The sequence below is a fragment of the Oppia nitens genome, unplaced genomic scaffold (genome assembly GCF_028296485.1).
Source record: "Oppia nitens isolate AA-2021 unplaced genomic scaffold, nextdenovo-longstitch-racon4-pilon3 scaffold1_pilon_pilon_pilon, whole genome shotgun sequence".
Lineage (NCBI taxonomy): Eukaryota > Metazoa > Arthropoda > Arachnida > Sarcoptiformes > Oppiidae > Oppia > Oppia nitens.
In genome coordinates, this window is record NW_026533199.1 from 7,664,735 (window position 1) to 7,687,576 (window position 22,842).

The 22,842-nt window shown below is 26.2% G+C and overlaps 4 protein-coding genes across 4 annotated transcripts; 1 reads left to right on the plus strand and 3 right to left on the minus strand.

Annotated features, from left to right (window-relative positions):
* Positions 1-4,188: 4,188 nt before the first annotated feature.
* LOC128952030 (prostatic acid phosphatase-like) lies at positions 4,189-5,564 on the minus strand. The gene is made up of 2 exons (XM_054297353.1): positions 4,984-5,564; positions 4,189-4,914 (listed from the first exon to the last, which is right to left on the minus strand). Exons 1-2 carry the CDS (start codon positions 5,467-5,469, stop codon positions 4,219-4,221), a joined length of 1,182 nt encoding a protein of 393 aa, XP_054153328.1. The 5' UTR covers positions 5,470-5,564; the 3' UTR covers positions 4,189-4,218.
* Positions 5,565-7,212: 1,648 nt separating this feature from the next.
* Positions 7,213-9,185, minus strand: LOC128966493 (prostatic acid phosphatase-like). The gene is made up of 3 exons (XM_054313341.1): positions 9,085-9,185; positions 8,124-8,556; positions 7,213-7,893 (listed from the first exon to the last, which is right to left on the minus strand). Exons 1-3 carry the CDS (start codon positions 9,183-9,185, stop codon positions 7,213-7,215), a joined length of 1,215 nt encoding a protein of 404 aa, XP_054169316.1.
* Positions 9,186-9,372: 187 nt separating this feature from the next.
* On the plus strand, positions 9,373-12,421 carry LOC128966494 (uncharacterized). Its single transcript, XM_054313342.1, has 4 exons — positions 9,373-9,798; positions 9,866-10,568; positions 11,147-11,598; positions 11,732-12,421. The coding sequence occupies exons 1-4, from the start codon at positions 9,373-9,375 to the stop codon at positions 12,419-12,421; spliced, it is 2,271 nt and encodes a 756-aa protein (XP_054169317.1).
* A 4,384-nt stretch (positions 12,422-16,805) lies between these two features.
* On the minus strand, positions 16,806-18,223 carry LOC128952156 (3-oxoacyl-[acyl-carrier-protein] reductase FabG-like). The gene is made up of 3 exons (XM_054297500.1): positions 17,653-18,223; positions 17,343-17,449; positions 16,806-17,283 (listed from the first exon to the last, which is right to left on the minus strand). Exons 1-3 carry the CDS (start codon positions 18,112-18,114, stop codon positions 17,049-17,051), a joined length of 804 nt encoding a protein of 267 aa, XP_054153475.1. The 5' UTR covers positions 18,115-18,223; the 3' UTR covers positions 16,806-17,048.
* Between the last annotated feature and the right edge of the window lie 4,619 nt (positions 18,224-22,842).

Consider the following 22,842-nt stretch of genomic DNA (forward strand, 5'->3'; position numbering starts at 1 on the left):
TTATGATTAGTGTCACAATTGCTTTGACAGCAAATTAATATCAATGACTTTTGTTTTTGTATTTTTATTTTCACTTCATTTTTAATTCCCATTTGCATTAAATGTAGAAACATTTTTGTATTATTTTTCTTTTCTTTTTTTTTCTAAAATTTAAGTGCTTTTATTTTAATAATAATAATATAGAAATTACAATATAAAACAATAGTTATTATATTCTTTTAACAATAAAACAAATTTTCATTATAACATTTATAAAAATCATTTATGATAGATTTATTTAATTTAAATTTTAAAGTAAAATTGTCAATTTTATAATACAATATTATAAATTAAGCACATTTTGTTTGACTTCTTAAATAAAATTAAATAATTAATATCAATAAAAAAATAATGATAAATGTTATAATAAAACATTGATTCATGTTATAATTTAAAACTCAATTTTATGAGAAATTTAATTGTTTTTATAAATAAAATTATATTTTCAATTAAATATTTTCATTTTTAATCAACTGAAATTATAGTTTAACTATTATAAATATTTGTTTAAAAAATAACACATGTTATTTTAAGATAAAATTAAAATTATCAAATTATATTAATATAATTCTTTACTGGAAATAACAAATATAATAAATTTTATTTTTGATAACAATATAAATTGAACACAATGATGTCATTAATATTATGATTATAATTTTTTTAATATTTGTTATTTTTAATCATACTTTTAATTGAATGTTTTAAATAATTATTTGTTTTGTTATACAAATGGTGATTAACAACCGGATAATGTGTGTGTATAGTGGCGTATGGTATGGCAAACAGTGATATCTAATCTGAAATTGCATTTTATGTTTTCATTGAACGTAAACTCAATCCAAGACATTCACTGTATTATTGGTTAAATAAACGGACAGTCAGTCCAATGGTCTAACATTTCTATCCTTTCTTTCTCATCAATTGATAGATACGTATATCTAATTCACACAACTATTACCTAAACTTCTGCGTCCAGAGAAGTCATTTGGGAATTGCATCCAATATTTCTTATGGCCAACAAATTCACTCATAGCTGCTCTGAGGCTTTACATCCCCAGTCCCTAAACACAATGCCATATAACTTATATATAACTGGTATTTGCTGTTAGTTGTACCCAAAAACACCAGAAACTCTTTGGCCAAACGACTCGGGAATGACAATCACTGACTGGACTGAGAGTTACATTAAATATTAGGCCAAATATGTGAAGTCAGTCGTGGATTCAATTTTCCTCATATATATATATATTGCTATTTATTTATAGTACTATACTGTATATATACAGTATATCATACATAAAAGTTATAGACTATAACTTATAGTGAGAGCACAATACAAATATTAGTAAAGTCTCGGATGTGAATAACAAACGAGTGCTAAGAATATGAAATCAATGATAAGGTCAATAGGATTGACAAAAATAGCACCGGTATGTCTGTAAACAAAATGATTTAAAAGTTAGTCATTTATTTGGTTTATCTAAAAAATTATTAATAAATTATAATAATAATAATAATATTTGATTGTAAATGTAGATAATAATAATCATATTATATTTTATTTGTTGTGTGCTTTATTTTAAAACACAACAAATAAAAATAATTTTAATGTAATACAGACCAAAAACGATGTATTCAATTTAATACTAAAAAAATTAAATTACATTAAGTTAAATACAAAAAATAAAATAAAATAAATTATAGTGAAATTAAATTAGATGTTTTTATCTAAGAAACAGAAAACCAACAAAATATAACTTTTATAAAAAATAATAATAAAACATACATTTTATTTATGTTATGAGTTCATAGCATAAAGAACTAAAATTATATTTTATATATTATATTTATATATATGTATATATATATATAATATGTTAACAATAATTAATTTAATTTATATATTGTATATTTGAGGACCGGTATGTTTACTGTTACCATATCATATGAATTTCTGATATTATTATTATAAAGCATATTATAGAGTAAATGTCTTTTAGTTATCCGTCGGCAATACAGTCTATTGTAGGATCTCTTTGGGGGGCTTTCGGGCACATCCTTAGAGATAACCACTGGAGAGCACAAGACAACCAAAAACTTTCAATAAATGATTGGAATAAAAGTTCAACAAATATACTGAGCTCTGGTACTGTCTATAACATTGAGTTATAAGACTACCGGAGCACTGGGCTATATCTCTCGTTCCCAAATACGTGAGACTAATATTCAGTGTCGCTATTATTATGTGCATTATATAAGTTATATCATATAAGAAGTCTCATACATACATACAAACACACATTTCATTCATTCACTTACTTTCATAGGATTTCAAATTTATTATAAGATTTTTCTTTACATATTTTTGTTAGTCATCTCACATAACAAATGGTCAAAACTGTTTGGTTCATATATGTATATATTGTGTTTGTATATATATGTATGTACTGTATGTATGTATGTGTGGACATCAATGGACAATCTGATGACAATTCGTGCACAAGTTTTAAATTTTTATTTATTTTTAGCTAAATATTTGTTTGGCTTTATTTTTTTCTGCCGCAATATCTTTATATGTATGTCCAGAGTTGCTAAATGTCACGAATTTATCCGAACATAACCTAAATTATGATATGTATCATAAAATATGATAAAATAAATTAAATATTTTTAGATTAAAATATTATTTTAAAATGTAAAAATATAATAAAATATAATATTGTAAGAAAACAAACACAGAAAATTAATTTTTAATGAATTAAATATATTAAAATTAATTTATACTTAAATATTTTATTCAAAGTTATAGTTAATATATTCCTTAATTTTATTATTTTTAAATTTTTATTCAATGTCAAGAAATTATTTGTAAATATGAATACTATTATTATTATTAATATTACATAAATATACACAACTATATTTTTAAAATAAATTTAATTCATAAAATATTTGCATAATCAATGCAAAATCAAAATATTTATAAATGAGAATTACTATTGAATATATTATAAAATCTTTTAACTAAAATATTTAAAAAAATATTTTTTAGATAAACTAAAGTTTAACTTCAGTTCGTATATATTTTAGATATTTCTTTGGTCACAATTGGACAGAATTTATCATAAGAAATGATTATTTAATCAAAAATATTTAATTATTACAATATTTATATTGTAATACTTGTTTGCAAATGAGATCGTCATTGTGAGGCATAAATGTTTCGATAGGAAATGGTTGAAAAACACTACCGAGTGGTGGATCCGATCCAATATTCCAACTCCAGTCCTTTTGTTTTGGTGGATAAACACCGGTCAACAAACTGGACGTACTCTCAATACATCTTTCAGTTAATCAACTTCTGACGTATACCTCTCGGGCGAGTATTTCTCACCAAAATAATCATTATAGTCATATCTGATCCATTGTCACCATTTATACATATGATATTTGCTTTTATTGGTCAGTCGCCATATCCCTGTTTCCAAAAAATAGTTATATTTATTTATAAGGATCTTTTGGTGCGTGTCTGCCAACTAATTGCAACAGTTTTAGTGTATAAGTGTCATTGTTTGGCCACTTTTGTAATTCACATACTGTAGTAAAACACCATAAAATTAGTAGAAAAATAGATTTCATTTTTAATACAAGTTAATACTGCTTTTTAATTATATTCTTGTTTAAATATAACATATTTATATAATTACTTTTATCTAATAATTTGAAGATTAGCAGCCTTTGATTATTTATAGTTTTAATTAAATTTTTAAGTTTGAATTTATTTGCTATTTTATTTAATGATTTTTAATGGGAATATTTCTTTATAATACAAATTGTGTATATTAATGATATAAATTAAGAATTAGTGATAAAATTGTATATTATTAGTATAACTGTATATCCTTTTTGATAATTTTTTGACAAATAGCAATTATATATTTTTTATATGAACAGTTTGATGATTAATCATTATCAATAACAATGATTGATTATATTTTAATAAATAATATAACTTATTATTTTCAATGTTTTCATTTATTTAAGTATATTTTTAAAAATTATTAATAAAACACTAATTAAAATTCTAAAATAGAAAAGTAATATTTATTACAATATTTGTTTTAGAAATAATAATTTTATTATTTTTATAATAATATTTCTCTAATTAATTAATTTTTATTCAATAATATCTATTGATTGTTTGCATTCATGATCGAAGTCACTATAATGTAAATGTTTAGTGGACTCAATGTAGTCATTGTATGGACAGTCATATTGTGACTTACAGTCACCCCATTGCAGGTGATGTGGTGGGTCTGTATTAAAACCGGTCTGATTCTGATATAATACTCTTACAAAATAATCTTTGGTATCGTTTTTCTGATGTAATTCAAACAAAATGGTTGAACCAAATGTTGGTATCTGTCCGCCGGTCCATATGTTTAGTGCGTTCATAACGGCACCCAAAACACTGTCGTGAGTGGAATAGATGTATAATTTTTTATTATTTTTATTATCCATGACTTTCTGGAAATTGTTATTCAATTCTTTGACGAGACCACCACCTCTGAGTCGTTTAATGATAGGACTGTCCCAATCCAACTGATACTGCATAGCATGTGACTGAAGCAGTTGACTGATATAACGTTTTTCTTCATCCTTAGTCCACGTCTTATTCCAGACATAGTTGACATCGTATTCAATATACAGTTCATCGTGAGCTGCGGAAGCACTACCGATATCTTTTATGGACCAACCCGTGGCCTGACTAACATTTCTATACAATTCCTTGTTTTTCTCAACAAACTGTTTGACTTCAGTTCTCTCATATATTTTACTTCTTTCTTTATCAACTATAGGACAGTGTTTTTCCTTTAATAAATAGTTTATATTTCAATTAATTTATAATAATTAGATAATYTAAGTATAATTATTATATACCTCATTGCAAACTAAGTCAGCGCTGTGTGGCATAAAAGTTTCGATAGGAAATGGTTGCCAAACATTACCGAGTGGTGCATCCGATCCAATATTCCACTGCCAGGCCTTTTGGTTGGGTGGATAAGCACCGGCTAATAAACTGGATGTACTCTCAATACATCTCTCAGTTAATGAACTTCTGACGTATACCTCTCGGGGCGAGTATTTATCGCCGAAGTAGTCATTATATTCCTCTCTGATCCATTGTCCCCATTTATACATACGATATTTGCCTTTATTAGTCAACTCTCCAAATCCCTGTCCCCAGTATTTAGTTATATCTTTATAAGGATCTTTCGGTGCAAACGATAGCGGACTTCTATCTGCGTGTCTGTGAACTAATTGCAACAGTTTTAGTGTAGAAATGTCATGATTTGGCCATTTCTTGTTCCCGTTCTCTGCGGTCACAAAACAGACAATCACTAAACATATTGCAATTGTTTTCATTTTTCAATACAAATGTTTAGCAATTATTTGTATCACATTTATTTCAAACCCTATTATAAATTAGATGTCAGGTATTAATATGCGATTAGTTTTATATACGATATTTTTATCGATAATTATTTTGATAAARTTATGGATTAATATTAAACAATCAAAGGTTATTGATAACAAATATTAAACATTATTGAATACTGTTTTATATTTAATCAATTTTTAGTTATATGTTTTGTGAGAGTATTTGCTTTGATAAACATCTTTTTTTAATAAGTGATTCAAACAATTTTAATAACATTTTTATTAAAATGAATATAAAAATAATAATTYTATTATTAATTTTTATTATGTTTCGTAATTATTTYTATTATAGCTTTCTATAAATTTATGCTTTAATACTGTATTAATAATTAGTKTCATGAAACTGTTATAAAAATTAATTTTATTCAATTGGATATATTTATTTAATATTGTATATCATTAATTATTTCCAATGTATTCAATAATAATAACATGAATTTACTGTATTTTTGTAATACTGTACCAAAATTGCCAGTAAATAACAAATAATATTAATTAAATACATTAATATTATTATACTAAACTTTAATATTAATATTTAATTGCATAAATCTAATAAAAATATATAAATATCTAATAACTTAAAATAAATATTCATACAATACTGTATATATTAGTGATATCAGTTGAGCCGAAAATCCTGTCCTGTATTATAAACAAAAAAGTCGTTTTGTCCCGTTTTGTCCCGTCTTGCAAGACCTGTTAAATCATATCAATGTTTATAATATATAACATACACTCAGATTATTGTACTTAATATTAAAATATATAATAATTTTATAATATTATACAAAGTATATCAGAAAATAAATATGTATTATATATAATATTTTAATTCGAGTGTTTTTATAGACATAAATAAAGTWAATTATTTTCGTCTTTTTTCCCGTCCGGTTACTGTCTAACATAAATCTTGTTCAGCCTGTCCTATACTGTTCATTTAAAAACCCGTCTTATCCTGTCCTGTCCTGTCCTGTCCTGTCCTGTCCTGTCCTGTCCTGTCCTGTCCTGTCCTGTCCTGTCCTGTACAAGACCAARATCCTGTTTTACACCTTTAATACATATTATCTAATAAATAATATGTATACTAAATRTATAATACAATAAATTACTATCAATTAAACATATTGTTTATGTCTAATACTGTATATTAAAGATTGACATAAAATTATTGCCAATAATATTAAAAGTATTAATTCAAGACCACTGCCGACATCTATGTTATCTAGAGTTTCAAGTTATACAGTATATAAAACTTAGGAAAATTGGAAAAATTTTAGGCTTAAATTATAAACAGATAGTAGAAAAMTTATTTGACCCAAACACCTCCCAACCCACACAAACATTTTCTACCGTCTCATTCACCCAAACTAACCACTTTACTGGCACTATACTGCAACTTACATTATTCTGTAAATTAAATATTTTTATATCAATATTTAAAAATTAACATTTTATTAATATTTAATAATTACATCTAATTGAATGCTTTAAATTATAGATAATTTTATTTGTATTTATTTACATAAAATAAATAAAATACATTTAAATAATTAAATTCTTTGATTTTAATTTTATTAAATAAAACTAATCTATGGATTTTCTGTCAAATATTTTTAATCACAATTATCGTAGAAATAGATTCAATAAAAAAAACTGAAACTATTTTTAATTTTTGCAAAGTGTGTCAAATTGGGACTCTTTGAATAGTAAGTGTTGGTTTGATTGAAAGTATTTTTCAAGTTTACAATCGGTTTGGTTATTGCAGTCCTTAAAAATCAAAGGAACGGGAGTTCCCGGTTGTGGTGAACCCGAGTTCAGATAGAAGATTCTCACGAAATAATCGGATGACTTGTCTTTTGTGTGTAATTCAAACAGAAGTGTCGCACCATTTGGTGGTATAACGTCGTCGAAGACATTCAATGCCTGCATCAGAGCGCTGACGTGTGCGCCATATGTCGAGTATATATAGATTTTTTTGGTGTTTTTATTGTCGACCACTTTCTGAAAGTTACCATTAGTTTCATTGACTAATCCACCGGTTCTTAACTGTTTAATGATTGGACTGTCATAATCCCATTTCTGACCGTTTAGTGCCGAGTAATACAATTGTTTGACAAAATCTGTTTCTTCATTCTTAGTCCATGTCTTATCCCAGAAGTAATTGTTATCCAATTCAGCACTGAGTGTGTCGTATAAGTCAAATGCAGACCAAATGTCGTCTATTTTAGATCCGACACCTTTTGTTAGTTTATCGTATAAATCCTTATATTTAGCCTCAAATTCCTTGACCACTGACTGACTGTAAATACGGGTCGTTTCGTCGTTTACGGCCTTACAATGTCTCGCCTGAAAAATACATTTATTATTATAATATATATTAATTATATATATTTCAGTTATTTTTTATTTCAATTTTGATGCAATAAAATCCTTATTCAACTAAAGCTTCAATTGAGTAAAATCTGAATGTTTTTTTTAATTATATTTCATCAGATATTATTATACCATTGAAACTTTATTTGATTTATATAATAATTTAATTTAAATGTGGAATAAATTATATTAAAAATTAATACCTCATTGCAGACCAAATCATCTTTCTCGGGAAGAAATGTTTCGATGGCAATGGGTTGCCAAACATGAGCTAATTGGGTATCATTGCCGACATCCCATTGCCATTGTTGTTGTGTCGGTGGGAAAGCACCGGCTAATAATGCCGAACAGCTCTCAGAGCTACGACTTGAAGCGGCACTTCGGGCGTAGACATCCCGCGGCGATATGTTGTCTCCGAAATATGTCTTATACTCGTTGCGTATAAATTGTCCGATTTTATACATCTGATACTTGCCTTTGGCAGTCAACTCACCCAAGCCTTCCGGCCAATACTTGATGTCATGATAGGGATCATTGGGTGTCCAACTCATAGGTGATCGTTCCCCGTGTTTATGGATCACTTGCAACAGTTTGAGTGTTGAAATGTCGTGATTTGGCCACTGAATCGATGCCTCACTTAATGACAAATATTCAACAAATAGACAGATGTTTAAGAAAATTAAGTTCATTTTGAATATCATAATGATTTTTATAATCAAAATGTTTTTAAATTATTAGTTAATATATTTTTATGATACTTTCCCACTATTTTCCCACTATTTATATATTTTTAAACCTATTCTAAACATAGAATAAGATCCATAATTAAAAGTATTTTTAGACTCTTGTTATGATTATTATCAAAACTAATAATCTTTTTTCAGTATATATTTTTGTCGTTCAACCCATTGGTCTTTTAATGCACTTATTTTAATCAATTATTTAATAAATAAATGCTTCAAAAATTGATATTCAAAACTTGACTCCTACTGTGCATAATTGACATCATTTTATTTATTATATAGTATTACAAACTAATGTTTTATTAATTTAATTTTGTTGTCATGTCATATAGTTTTTAATATTTATTTTCCAATAAGGTTAATTTTTATAATAATAATAACTTGAAGGTTTGATAAAAATCATTTTAAATCAATAAAAAACATGGGGATCTTTATAGGAGATCCATAAAAATGAAACTCCTTATTGACTACTGGGGTCGACACTTGAGATGAGCTATTGATTGATGTCTTAACAGCTCTCATTAGGTGTCACTTATCACTTAATAAACAAATATATAAAATTAGTGATTATGCGCTAACTAATACAAAGTAAAAACAATATTATCAGTTAAAAGTTACTATTTTATTATAAAAAAAACTTTATTTTGATATAGTTTTAAATAATTAATTAATAATTATGAATATCTTACTTATTATAACATTTTCATTGATGACAATATGTTTAGCCACAGATCACGACTTATCGACACTAAAATTGGTTCAAATAGTGCACCGACACGGAGATAGGGCACCAAATTATTGGAAAAAGAATGACCCGTTTCATAATCTAAACGACTGGCCAAATGGTTTCGGTGAGCTAACCAGTAAAGGCAAGACTCGTATGTATAGATTAGGTCAATACTATCGTAAAGAGTACGACTCATTCCTGGGTCCGGAAATCAATGTCCATAAGCTCTATGTTAGAAGTTCATCATCGCACCGGTGCATTGAAAGCGTATCGGCGATGTTAGCTGGGTTTGACCCGCCCACGCAAAAGGACTGGCAGTGGGACGCCGATAACAATTTGGGTCATTTATGGCAGCCCTTTCCCATTGAAACTTTTATTCCTAAGTCACGGGACATTGTGCTCGAAGGGGTAACAAATCTATTAATATTATGAAAGATTTTTTTATTTAATACAAAAAAACTAATGTTTGTTACAGTACACCAACTGTCCCATTGCAGACCAGGAGACAAATCGTATATACAATTCGACACCGATTAAGGATTTTGAAAAACAAAACATTCAATTATATCATACATTAACACAAATAGCCGGCGAACCCATTGATAACATCTACAAAGCTGTGGATCTATTCGATACTCTACAGATTGAGACCGAAAATGGAAAGGTATGGCCGGCATTCAAAACATTGGAAAATCAGACCAATTATGTTAATCAATTGTCAATGAGTGGTGTTATGGGATATCGATACGATTGGGACAGTCCTATACTACAGCGACTGAGAGCCGGCGGTTTGGTTCGGGAGTTAAATCTTAATTTTGAAAAAGGTGTCAACAAGTCTAATGAATTTAAGTTATATATCTATTCAACACATGGAGAAAATATTGGTGCCATAATGGCTGCCCTAAACATATTTAACTGGAATAACCCGCCATTTGGTTGCGCCCTACTCTTTGAACTACACGAGAGTAATGGCAATAATTTTGTTAGGGTTTATATACAAAATTCAACCGATATTAATACTGGTGTTATATATCCGATGACATTAACAAATTGTAATAATCAATATGACTGTCCAATCAAACAATACTTTAATTCAACGACACAATTATTATATGATCCAGGTGCTTTTGATACTGAATGTGCTATACCTAACTCTCATTCATACAAACAAGTATATAGTTATGCTCTACTTATAATCAATATTATGTTTTTACTAATTAATCATTTTATTTGAGTTAATTATGTTTTAATTTATATAAAGTAAATAATTAATAGAAAAAAATTTAAAGTTCACAAAAATTATAAAATTTATGAATAGTTATAAAATAACTTATAAATACTGTTATACTGTACTAATGAATAATATTTATTTTATTAAATAAAATATTAATTAAAATTAATGTAACCTTATTAATATAAAAAAATCTAATAGTTCTAATTTTTTATTTTAGTAAAATTATTATTTTTTATCTTTTACAATACGTTTTAATTGATATTATATTAATATAATCAATATAATCTTTTTTTTATTAATAACATATTTTTATATAATAATATAAACTTTGAGTACAATTTATCGATAAATAATTTTATCAAATCAATTTTTAAATGTCATATAAAAACCTTTATAAGCTAATGCAAACATATTTAATCAAATTAATATTTGTTACTTTTAAAAATATATATATATATATATAACACATTTAATAAATAACTATGAAATTACTATCATTAATATTACAGTTTTATTTATTAGCAATTGTTATAATATTAAGTAAAGCGTCCAATCGGTGGCCAAATCATGACATATCAACATTAAAATTATTACAAATAGTTCACAGACACGGGGATAGGTCTCCGACTAGTTTTTCACAAAACGATCCCTTCAATGATGTCAAGTATTGGATTGAAGGTATCGGTGAACTGACCACAAAAGGTAAGTATCGGTTGTATAAATTCGGTCAATTCATACGCCAAGAGTATGGCGACTATTTTGGCGATCAATACTCGCCCCGAGAGGTATACGCCAGAAGTGCTCTATCGGATCGTTGTATAGAAAGTGTGTCAAATTTTCTGGCCGGTGCTTATCCGCCGATGACAAAGCAATGGCAATGGAATAATGGATCCGATGCTAAACTGGGACAAAGTTGGCAACCGTTTCCCATCGAGACATTTATGCCACACATTGATGACCTCGTGCTCCATACTGTATGTAAATTAAATTATATAATTATTATAATAATTAATTAGTGATTAAATACAGTGTTTAATTTAACAACTGTATTGCTTTAAAGATTTTTTTTTGGTGTAAATTATAACATTAATTACATTAAATAATTAGATTAAAAGCTGCCCTTTGGCTGAACGAGAGTCAAAACGTGTTATGAATAATACTATAATTCAAGAGTTTGTTGCAAATAATCGTCAATTGTATGATTTGGTCGGTAATATAACAAATACTACAATCGATAATATAGTAACAGCCGGTGGTATTCACGGCACACTTGACATAGAGATGGATCACAATTATTATTGGGACCATTATTGGACTCACGAGGAAGAGCAAAAAATTGTACAACAATTGTATTTATCACATCTCATGAAATATAGGTATGAATTTGATAGTCATGTTCTCAAACGTTTGAGAGCCGGAGGTTTGATCAAAGAGTTGAACAACAATTTTGAAAACGCTTTAAATAACACAAACAATAAGAAACTATATGTTTATGGCACGCATGACATTACTATGAATGCCTATATGCAGGCAATGGATATATTTAATGATCAATTGCCACCATTTGGTTCAGCGCTTATCTTTGAATTGCATCGACACAACTACTCAACTGATCCATTGAAAGGATATTTTGTGAAAATATTTTATCAAAACGAGACCACTATTGGCAAAGAAATGCCACATCAGTTGCAATGGACTAACTGTATGGGAGTTACCGACTGTCCGCTCGACAAGTATTTTGACACAACAAAGCCTTTTCTTTACGAAGACTTTGATAAAGAATGCAATCAATTATAAAAAAATTATTAATAATTATTAAATTAATATTATTAAAATCATTAAAGAAATATAATTATTGATATTATAATGATTTAAAGTTGCCATAAAAATAACTTAATGTAATAAAGTAATTGTTTAAAAAAATAACATTTTATTAAATAATAAAATATTTAGCAATAGTTTCAACTTATTATCAATTTATTTACACTCTTTGTCATAATCTTTGTATAAATATTTATCACTAAAATTAATGTAATCGTTAAATGGACAGTCAGTCATATGATGACAGTCCCGCCATTTCAATGGATACGGCATTTCAGTGTCGATATTAGTTTGATTTCTGTAGAAAACTTTCACAAAATAGTCTTGACTTTTGGGGTTTTGATGTAATTCAAAGAGAAGGGTCGCACCAAAGGGTACCATAAGATCGTTAGCTATACCCATAGCATACATAAGAGACCACAATTGTAATTCATGTGTTGAATAAATATAAACTTTTTTATTATTTATATTTTTCAATACACTATTAAAGTTTGTGTTCAACTCTTTGATGAGACCACCGGCGGTAAACTTTTTTATATTAGTTGTTTCCCATAAATGTGGTAAAACTGACAGAAATGAGTCCAATAACTGTTTTGTAATATAACTTTGTTGTCGTCGACTCCATAACTGATCCCAAATTAAGTTGCGTTCGACTTCCAAGTGAAGAGTATCGCTAATAACATATGTTTTACTCAACGGAAAGATTTCAAATGCAGATACTTTTAGCACATTTTTAAACGAAACGTTTAATGTATTACTTAAATAATTGTATAAATCTTGATATTTAGTCAATTTGTTAACAATGTCCGATCGCATCAATATTTTAGATCTTTCTTTGTTTACTACCGGACAATATTTTTGCTATAAGTTTAATAAGTGGTTATAAGTTTGCTATTATGTTATTGTGATTATTATTATAAGATAATATTATTAAACTTACAAATAAAACGATATCATCTTTCATAGGCATAAATGTCTGTATGGGTATCGGTTGCCACAAATGACCTAACGGTGCATCGGTTCCGTTATTCCATTGCCATTGCGGTGTTTTCGGTGGATAAGCGCCGGCCAATAAAGTGGACAGACTTTCCACACATCTGTTTTCTAATGAACTTCCTCCTAATGAAATACCTCTCGAGGCGAGTATTTATCGCCAAAATAATTACTATATTCTTGTCGTATAAATTGTCCCGTTTTATACATCCGATATTTGCCTTTTGTGGTCAGTGCGCCGATACCTTCGGGCCAATACTTTAGATATTTGTAAGGATCGTTAGGTGTAAACCATGTGGGTGTTCTGTCTCCATGTCTGTGCACTATTTGCAATAATTTCAATGTCGATATATCATGATTTGGCCAAAAAGGTGTTGAATCCGATGTTGACAAAAATGTTACAATCAATACATATATTAGATTTGATAGCATACTATTAAGACAATTTTTATTAGTAATTCAATAATATTTACAATTATTATATTAAATATAATATATGTTATATATTAATATATTGATATAAAAAACATATTCTTGAACTAAAGTATCTTTTATTAATATTATACAAGTATTATCTCAATGTTATATTTTATTTTTGATTATTTTATATTATTATTGTTAGTTTAATGAAATTAATTTTAAAAATGCTATTTAATAATGATTTTGCATTTAAAAATGTAATTTGTACTTGAATTTAATTTAGCTAAAACTATTGCACTTATAAACTTTAAAAGTAAATTAAATTAAAACATAAAATTCAAAAGTATGTAAATAGTTACAGTATAAGCCTGTAAGCTATTAATATATATAATATTTCAATTGTATAATAATTTTTACAATATTACAGCAAATTATATACTTTATATTTAAACAATTTTACAATGCCATTTTTAATCACTTTGTTATTTTTTACAAAATATATTTATAACTTTCGATCATATAATAACAAAATTTTGCTATAAATGTTATTCATTTAAATATAAATTTTATTATATATTTGTTTTGTATATTAATTATATTATATTAATACTGTATATTTACTATATATTTACTATATATTTACAATATACAGTATTTACAAATGTATCTGTTATAAAACTAATATTATTAAATTTATAAATAGTTAATAGATTAAAAACATTTATCTAATAAAAATTTTATTAAAAAATGTTACTTAATATATAAATTTATTATAAAGTTTAAAAAACAGAACCAATATTTTTACAATTCATTGAAAATAATCAATTGCTTGTTTACATTCTTTATCGAAATCATTAAATATATATTTATCACTAAAATTAATGTAATCATTAAATGGACAGTCAGTCATATGATGACAGTCCCGCCATTTCAATGGATACGGCATTTCAGTGTCGATATTAGTTTGATTTCTGTAGAAAACTTTCACAAAATAGTCTTGACTTTTGGGGTTTTGATGTAATTCAAAGAGAAGGGTCGCACCAAAGGGTACCATAAGATCGTTAGCTATACCCATAGCATACATGAGCGCAAGTACTTGTGTATCATGAGTTGAATACACGTATATTTTTCTAGAATTTGTATTATTTAATACACTATTAAAATTTGTGTTCAACTCTTTGATGAGACCACCGGCAGTAAACTTTTTAATGTTAGGTGTTTCCCAAATATGCGGCACAACTACTAATACCGAGTTTAATAATTGGTCGGCTATTTGTCTTTCCTGTTCCTCAGTCCATAGCTTATTCCATATAAGGTTGCGATCCATTTCCAGTCGGAGAGAGTCACTGATAATTGCGGCTAAAATAGTAGTGTTAACCGTTGTATTCGTAATTTTACTCATATTTTGATATAACTCCTTATATTTAATCATTTTCTCAGTTATATCCGTTCGGTTCAATATTTTAGCTCTTTCTATGTCAACAATCGGACAATATTTTAACTGTAAAATACTATTTAATAAATAAAATATTTAAATGGATTTATTTATATCATTAAAACTTACACAACAAACTACATCTTCTTCATTTGGCATAAATGTCTGTATAGGTATCGGTTGCCACAAATGACCTAACGGTGCATCGGTTCCGTTATTCCATTGCCATTGAAGTTGTTTTGGTGGATAAGCGCCGGCCAATAGAGTAGATAGACTTTCCAAACATCTATCAACTACTGAACTTCTGGCGTATACCTCTCGGGGCGAGTATTTATCGCCCAAATAATTGCTATATTCTTGTCGTATAAATTGTCCCGTTTTATACATCCGATACTTACCTTTTGTAGTCAGTTCGCCGACACCTTCCGGCCAATACTTGGAGTCTCCGTAAGGATCGTTGGGTGTAAAGAATGTGGGTGTTCTGTCTCCGTGTCTGTTCACTATTTGCAACAATTTCAATGTTGATATGTCATGATTTGGCCATAAAATTGCAAATTCAGTTAATGTTATAAATATTATCAGATATATTAAGGTTGACATTGCGTTTACTATAAGTAGTTAATGTATTAAATATAAAACTTCTATTTTGAATAAAAATATTACTATTTTTTAAGAAAAAAAACTATAAGTAGTTATACAATAGATTGAATTAAATTATTTTATTTTTGATTAGTAATAACTTTAATATTTGATATTGTATAATTAAAAAATTAAAAATAATATTAATTTATTTAATTTAACTTTTGATAATCTACTTTAATTTGTATAAGTAGAATATAAAGTATTTTGATTATTTGACATTTAATATTGATGATAATATATTAAGTATTTACTTAAAACATAAAGTTATTATTTGATAATGGGTACTCTAGATAGATTAAAAGTTATATTAATTGTTACAATTTTTTTTTAATAATCTTTTAAGAATAAAAACTTTTTTTGTATTTTATCACAATATCGTATAATTAGATCAGTATTTAAAATTTTATACATAATATACAATAATAATAATAATGATATATTTTTGTCATTATAATCTGTGATAAAAATTTATTGTATTTTTTTAATCTAATAATGAATAATATTAAATATTTAATAGTGATATTTAGATTTTAAAAATAAAACATTTTATTTTTTCGACAACTTTTTAAAAAATAAAATTATTTTAGTATTTAGTTTTATAAAATTACAATTAATATAATTTTATTTATACTACTGTATACTACATCATATATTGATATTTTATTTATAACAAAAATGACAAATTTTATATTAGTAAATATTAATAGAAGTTCGATGAACATTCCAAGGGAGAGAAGTTCTCTAAAAAAATTCCTCCAATTTTCCCAGAAAATAATGAAAATAATTTATTTTCCTCCTTTGATCGTTTAGAAATGGAAAATATATTTTACAATATTACCAATACTACCAAAACTTAAATATTTTGCAGAAATATTAAATTATTCAACAACAAAAAATTAATTCAATAAATTTAGTGAAACTATTTATCAATACAACTTAAAATAAATTTTAATATAATATTTGTTTTTCTGACATTATAATGTGTTGTTTATATAGTTTAATAGAGTGGTAGATTCCATAGGAATTCCCAGTGAGCACTGGGAACATAAGAAATTTTTGGAATAATAAAACGAGGGAGGGAATCGGATATTACCCTAAACATTAATGGGTATTTTATTCAATAGACAAGTTAGCATTGTTGGCCAGCCATCCGCCGTCGACAAAACAAATACTACCAGAAATAAATCGTGAATCAGCCGAAGCCAAGAACATGACAGTGTGTCCAATATCATGACTCTCACCACATATGCCGACTGCAGTTAACTCTCCGTGTTTGTCCCAAATTGCATCCGACTGTTCTTGTGTTAGGCCAGCTTTAACGAGAGCACCAGTACGTATGGGACCCGGACTATAGATATAATTAATTAAAAAATAATTGATATTTATTGTTATATAATAATAATATACTTTATTGAATTAACGCGAATTCCTTTAGAGCCGAGTTCTGCGGCCATACATTTGGTGAACATATCGATAGCCGCTTTTGACATACAATAAGCCGATAATTTCGGATTCTTTAATATAATTAAACAATAATAGCTATTAATATATATTTAAATTAAAATTAATTATATTTTATTGTATATTAAATAATAAATAATACTATTGATTATAAAACAATATTATTTTAATCATAAATGATTCATACATTATAATACTATACTATTGTATACTACAATACAATAAAATAACTGATTTTTATAATATTCAAACTAACCGTTTGTATGGACCTAATGCTCGAAATATTAATGATATTTCCTTTGGTTTTCTCCAAATATGGTACTGAATAGTGCGTCAAATAAATGATTGAATCGAGATTTGATGCAAAAACACTTTTATACGATGAGATATAATTGTCATCAATTATATGACTTAATATACCGCCGCCGGCGTTGTTGACCAATACATCTAACTTTCCAAAAGTCTTAATCGTTAAATCCAACAGTTTTTTGCATTCACTCTCTTGGCTGACATCAGCCACAACTTGAAGCGGTTTCAGTCTTTTTATTGATATTTCTTCACATTGTTTGGCCACTTGTGACACATTTTCCGCGTTTCGTCCGGTGACCACTACATTAGCACCCGCTTTGGCAAACAGTACAACAGTAGTGGCACCGATGCCTGAGCTCGAACCGGTCACTAAAACTACTTTTCCCGTGAAATCATATGAGAGTGACATTGATTTATTGATAAGTTTTAATACTTTAGTTTATTTATTGTAAAAGTGTTTTGAATTTAGTGATTTGTATTCACTAAAATTATTTTTAAAAGTACATTAAAAATAAATGAAACTCAATAATGAATTGATAATTCGTTATATATCAATAGTATTCAATAATAAATTCAATTATAAAAAATAAGTGTTTAAGTACTTATCAAGGATATCCACTATAATTTATATTAAATCAAAAAAGATATTGTAAATATTGATTAGTACAACACAATACTAAACAATTTAATTTATTTAAAATTTTTAATATGAAATATGCAGTATTATTTAATAAAATGACATTGATAAATTATTTTTGTAATTGAATTATTGTGTAGATATAATTACTGTATTTATAAATTTACGGATAATACAAACATATTTGTAACAAAAATTTAATATTTTATTTATTTCATAGTATTTATCATCAAATCCGTGAAATTTATATACAGTATATTGATATACCGGTATATATATATAATAATTATAATAGTTTATTTATTATATCAGTACGTTTTCACAATTTTACTAATGTAATAATGTACTAATGTACTAATAATTTTATCTATTACAGTAAAATAATCAATAAGTGTAAATCAATTCATAATAGTAAATTGCAATTTAGTTACAGTATATTACAGTTTAATCAGATTAACATTGCATTGTTTGTATTAACATTAGTTTATTTAGTAATATCAAGTAAATCTTTAAAAATTGTTATAATAATTGATTATTAATAATTATATCGTCATTTAGTCAATTATAAAAAGTACTAATGTGTAAAATAATATACATTAAAAGTAATAACAAATGTTTTTATAAAATAAAATATTGTATTTTGTTGTCTTAAACGTATAATTATTGCAATTTTGTAAAGATTTTTTTAAATGTCATATCAAGAGTTTGTTAGTTAGACTTAAGATTTAGGTTTTATTATGTATTAAATATTTCTATTTAAAAAAAATGATTTTGTTATTACTGTAATAAGCATTTATAATGCAAACTTTTATTATAATCTTAGAGATTTATAGTTATAATATTTAATACAGTTTTAGGTCATAAATATATATATATATAATATTTTCATAACCAAAAGTACAATGTATATAATTATTTTATTTTATATAAAATTAATAAATACTATAATTTATGTTACATATTTTTTTGTTTAAAGATTATATTTATAATAATAAAATGCCCTATATACAATATATATATAAAACAAAACTATATTATATAAAATACTAGTTGTAATAAATAAATGCTAATTACATTAGCGGTAATTACTGTACAATGGTTTTAAAATTACGTAAAATCTAATTATACTAATCTTTACACTCTTTTTCAAAGTCATCGTAAATCAAATCTTTTGTTGAGTCTACAAATTCATCGAATGGACAGTCATATAGACCGCGACAGTTGGTCAGTGGTATGGCATATGGTGTTCCCGTATTGACAACAGTTTCGTTATGATAGAAAAGTCGTACAAAATAATTGTCGCCCTTATTCTTGTACTGATGCAACTCAAACATAAGGGCCGCACCGTATGGTGGACTGCGATCGTTGTAGACATCGAGAGCATGCATGAGCCCACCCACCTGTTCGTGATGTGTAGAATAGGCATATAGTTTCATATCTTCTCTCTTGCCTTTCAAGACTTTCTTGAAATTATCGGTTAACTCATTGACGAGACCGCCGGCTCTCAATCTCTTGATGACCCGACTGTCCCAATCGTGTTTCATTTGCATCTCTTGTGTTAACTGTAACTGATTCACCATTTGCTTCTCCATTTCCACCGACCAGTCACTGGTATTCCAGAACATATTGTTACTGATCTCTATTTCCAGCAGTTTATACATATCGGCGGCCGCTTCGATATCATCAGTAATGTCTTGACCGGTGATTTTGCTTACTTTCTTATATAAATCGTGATTATCTTTGAGAAACTCTTTGATGAGATCTCTGTCATGTATTTTCTCGAACTCTTTGTCCACTGCTTTGCATTTAGTTTTCTGTTGAAAAAATAATAATTAAATAACTTTTAACAAAATATTGTTAACATTATAACAATTAGTATTAAAAAAGTTAATTTTTATTTAATTTATAATTAAACAATAAAATTAATAAATTTTAATTGCTTATTATCATAATCTATTGATAGTATTATAGGAAATAATATAAATACAAATAATAACTTACACTATCGAGTACGAGATCATCTTTTTTGTCTAAAACAGTATTGATAGCTATGGGTTGCCAAACCAGACCTATAGCAGCATCATTACCCTGATTCCACTGTTGATTTTTGGCCCGCGGCGGATATGCGCCGGCCATGAGTGCGGCCAGACTTTCGATACATCGGTCGGCGTAAGCACTTCGGGCGTAGACCTCTCGCGGCGAGTATTTGTCTCCCAAATAATCTGCATTCTCTTGGCGTATGAATTGACCCAATTTATATAACCTATATTTTCCGGCAGCTGTAAGATCTCCCATTCCGTCGGACCAATACTTGTTGTCATCAAATGGATCGTTAGGCGGAAAGTCTTTAGCGGTTCTCTCGCCGTGTCTGTGGACTATTTGAAGCATTTTAAGAGTCGAAATATCATGATTTGGCCACTGATCTGATGTATGACTTATTTGAAATAATAAAATCAAAGCAAAAGCTTTAATAATATAATTCAAATTCATTATTTTAAAAGTAGTAATAGTTTTGTAATTAGAAATTAATAATAAAACTGACTGCAACTGAATACAAATCGACAAAATGGGGCTATTTTTATACTATATCATAATCAATCTTATCAGTAGTTTATTGAAATAGTTTATCTCAAAAAATTATATCAAAAAATAAGCTTAAACTAAAATATATTTTTTTATGAAAAACATTACCAAGCTTAACAAAAATATCAATCTCAATAATATCTAATATTTTCCAAATTAATGTGATTTAATTATTATTTTTTGAAAACATTACTAAAATATTTTTGTCTAATGTGATTTAAGTCAATTTTGGGTATTTGTTTAATATAATTTTAAGTAATAAAATTTAAAAAAATAAATTATTTAATAATGTATTAAATTTTTATAATTTCCAAAACTCTGAGTTTATGGTTATTGTATGTAAAGTCATATTTGGATTCATAGGTGTGTTCACGTGTGATATATGTGCGAAACAATTACATACACACCCTTTGGATATGACTAAAACGGCAGCTTTCAATTGGTCTAAAACTTTTAGATAAGATTTTTTTTTGTGGTTAAAAACGGTAATAATTATAAAATTTACGCAACTAATATCATATCAAACATAATAGTTATCATTATATTAATATTATAAAAAACAAAACCAATGGGGTTGTAACGGTATTTATAAATTTAATTAATATTTAAATATAAGACTAATTATAATCAATAGTTATTCATAATATAAATTACAATTTTATCCAATAACTATAAATTTATATATATTAATCATTATTGTTTTTAATTAAAATAATATAATAAATCAAAATTTATTAATTTGATTACCCTTGATATGTATTTGATTAGATAAAAAATTTTATTTTCGATAAATTTTGAAACAATAAAATAACATATTATCTAATTATGATATATTTTTTGGTCAAAGTTTTATATTTAAACTTATAAGTTTTTTCGTACACTTTACTGCATTGTTAGGTACTTATTTTTAATTGATCTTGAAACAAACAAAAATTATCATTTCTTATCTCAAAATAATAACAATTTGTACTAAATATATATAAAAAATTATTTTATTTGTATATCTATTTTGTAATCTAAAAATTAGTATCACTTAAGTTACAAATTGTATCTTAAAATACTGTATATCCTTAAATAGTTTTATGAAATCAAGTTTTTATATATAAAAAATTAAGACTAATGTCAACATTAAACTCACAGTCTATGTATAGATTTAATTTCCTATTAAATATCTATTAATATAATAAATATGTTAATTAAATAATAATATAATTTTCCAAATAATATATAAATACTTAGATAAGTCATTACAACGTAATTACATAACTTTTAATGTTAAAAAATATTTTGATGAATTAATATCATAGATTATTATTTTATTATTTTAGTTAAGTTAAGATTTAAATTACAATTTAAACTATAATTATATATTTATTAATAAATTGATTAATTGTTTACTAAACCTCATAATTCATGAATCGATTTTAGTATTGTCTCGAAGTATACGAGCCGTGAAACTTGTGATTCATTAATGCACTCCAAATGTGTCTAATAGTAGCCATAGTTTAACCACAAATATTAATACAGTATTAGTTGTTATCTATTAATAATTACAATTTAGTAAAAAATTATATATTTTATTTGAAGATATAAATATTTTTAGTTTTATTATAGATAATTACACATAATACAGGTATATTTTAATCTAGTGTTTTATTTTACTCAATAAAGCATTTAATTACAGTAAATCACATATTAAATTAAAATTATTTTTGCAAAGTTAATGTAACATTAATTTTGTAATTATAATATATACAAGTGTAGTGCCATATTAATTGCTTTTGAATTAAAACTATTTTTTAAATAGTAAACCATTTATATCATTTTATTTATAAAATATTAAAAAAGACTGTTTTGTTGTTAGTTTATTGTAGTAATTAATTGTTAATAATTTATTTGTATTTGAATCAAATATTA

What these genes read in the sequence shown, in the direction of transcription:
- LOC128952030 (XM_054297353.1), bottom strand. Translation starts at nt 5,469, where the DNA reads ATGAAAACAATTGCAATATGTTTAGTGATTGTCTGTTTTGTGACCGCA. An exon ending in CTGACTTAGTTTGCAATGAG is followed by an intron (nt 4,915 to 4,983) that starts GTATATAATAAT and finishes TATTTATTAAAG; the next exon opens with GAAAAACACTGTCCTATAGT.
- LOC128966493 (XM_054313341.1), bottom strand. Translation starts at nt 9,185, where the DNA reads ATGAGAGCTGTTAAGACATCAATCAATAGCTCATCTCAAGTGTCGACC. An exon ending in TCTCCTATAAAGATCCCCAT is followed by an intron (nt 8,557 to 9,084) that starts GTTTTTTATTGA and finishes TTTGTCATTAAG; the next exon opens with TGAGGCATCGATTCAGTGGC. An exon ending in ATGATTTGGTCTGCAATGAG is followed by an intron (nt 7,894 to 8,123) that starts GTATTAATTTTT and finishes TGTATTTTTCAG; the next exon opens with GCGAGACATTGTAAGGCCGT.
- LOC128966494 (XM_054313342.1), top strand. Translation starts at nt 9,373, where the DNA reads ATGACAATATGTTTAGCCACAGATCACGACTTATCGACACTAAAATTG. An exon ending in GGGACATTGTGCTCGAAGGG is followed by an intron (nt 9,799 to 9,865) that starts GTAACAAATCTA and finishes TGTTTGTTACAG; the next exon opens with TACACCAACTGTCCCATTGC. An exon ending in TTCATACAAACAAGTATATA is followed by an intron (nt 10,569 to 11,146) that starts GTTATGCTCTAC and finishes TTTATTTATTAG; the next exon opens with CAATTGTTATAATATTAAGT.
- LOC128952156 (XM_054297500.1), bottom strand. Translation starts at nt 18,114, where the DNA reads ATGTCACTCTCATATGATTTCACGGGAAAAGTAGTTTTAGTGACCGGT. An exon ending in GCATTAGGTCCATACAAACG is followed by an intron (nt 17,450 to 17,652) that starts GTTAGTTTGAAT and finishes ATTATATTAAAG; the next exon opens with AATCCGAAATTATCGGCTTA. An exon ending in ATTCGCGTTAATTCAATAAA is followed by an intron (nt 17,284 to 17,342) that starts GTATATTATTAT and finishes TTATATCTATAG; the next exon opens with TCCGGGTCCCATACGTACTG.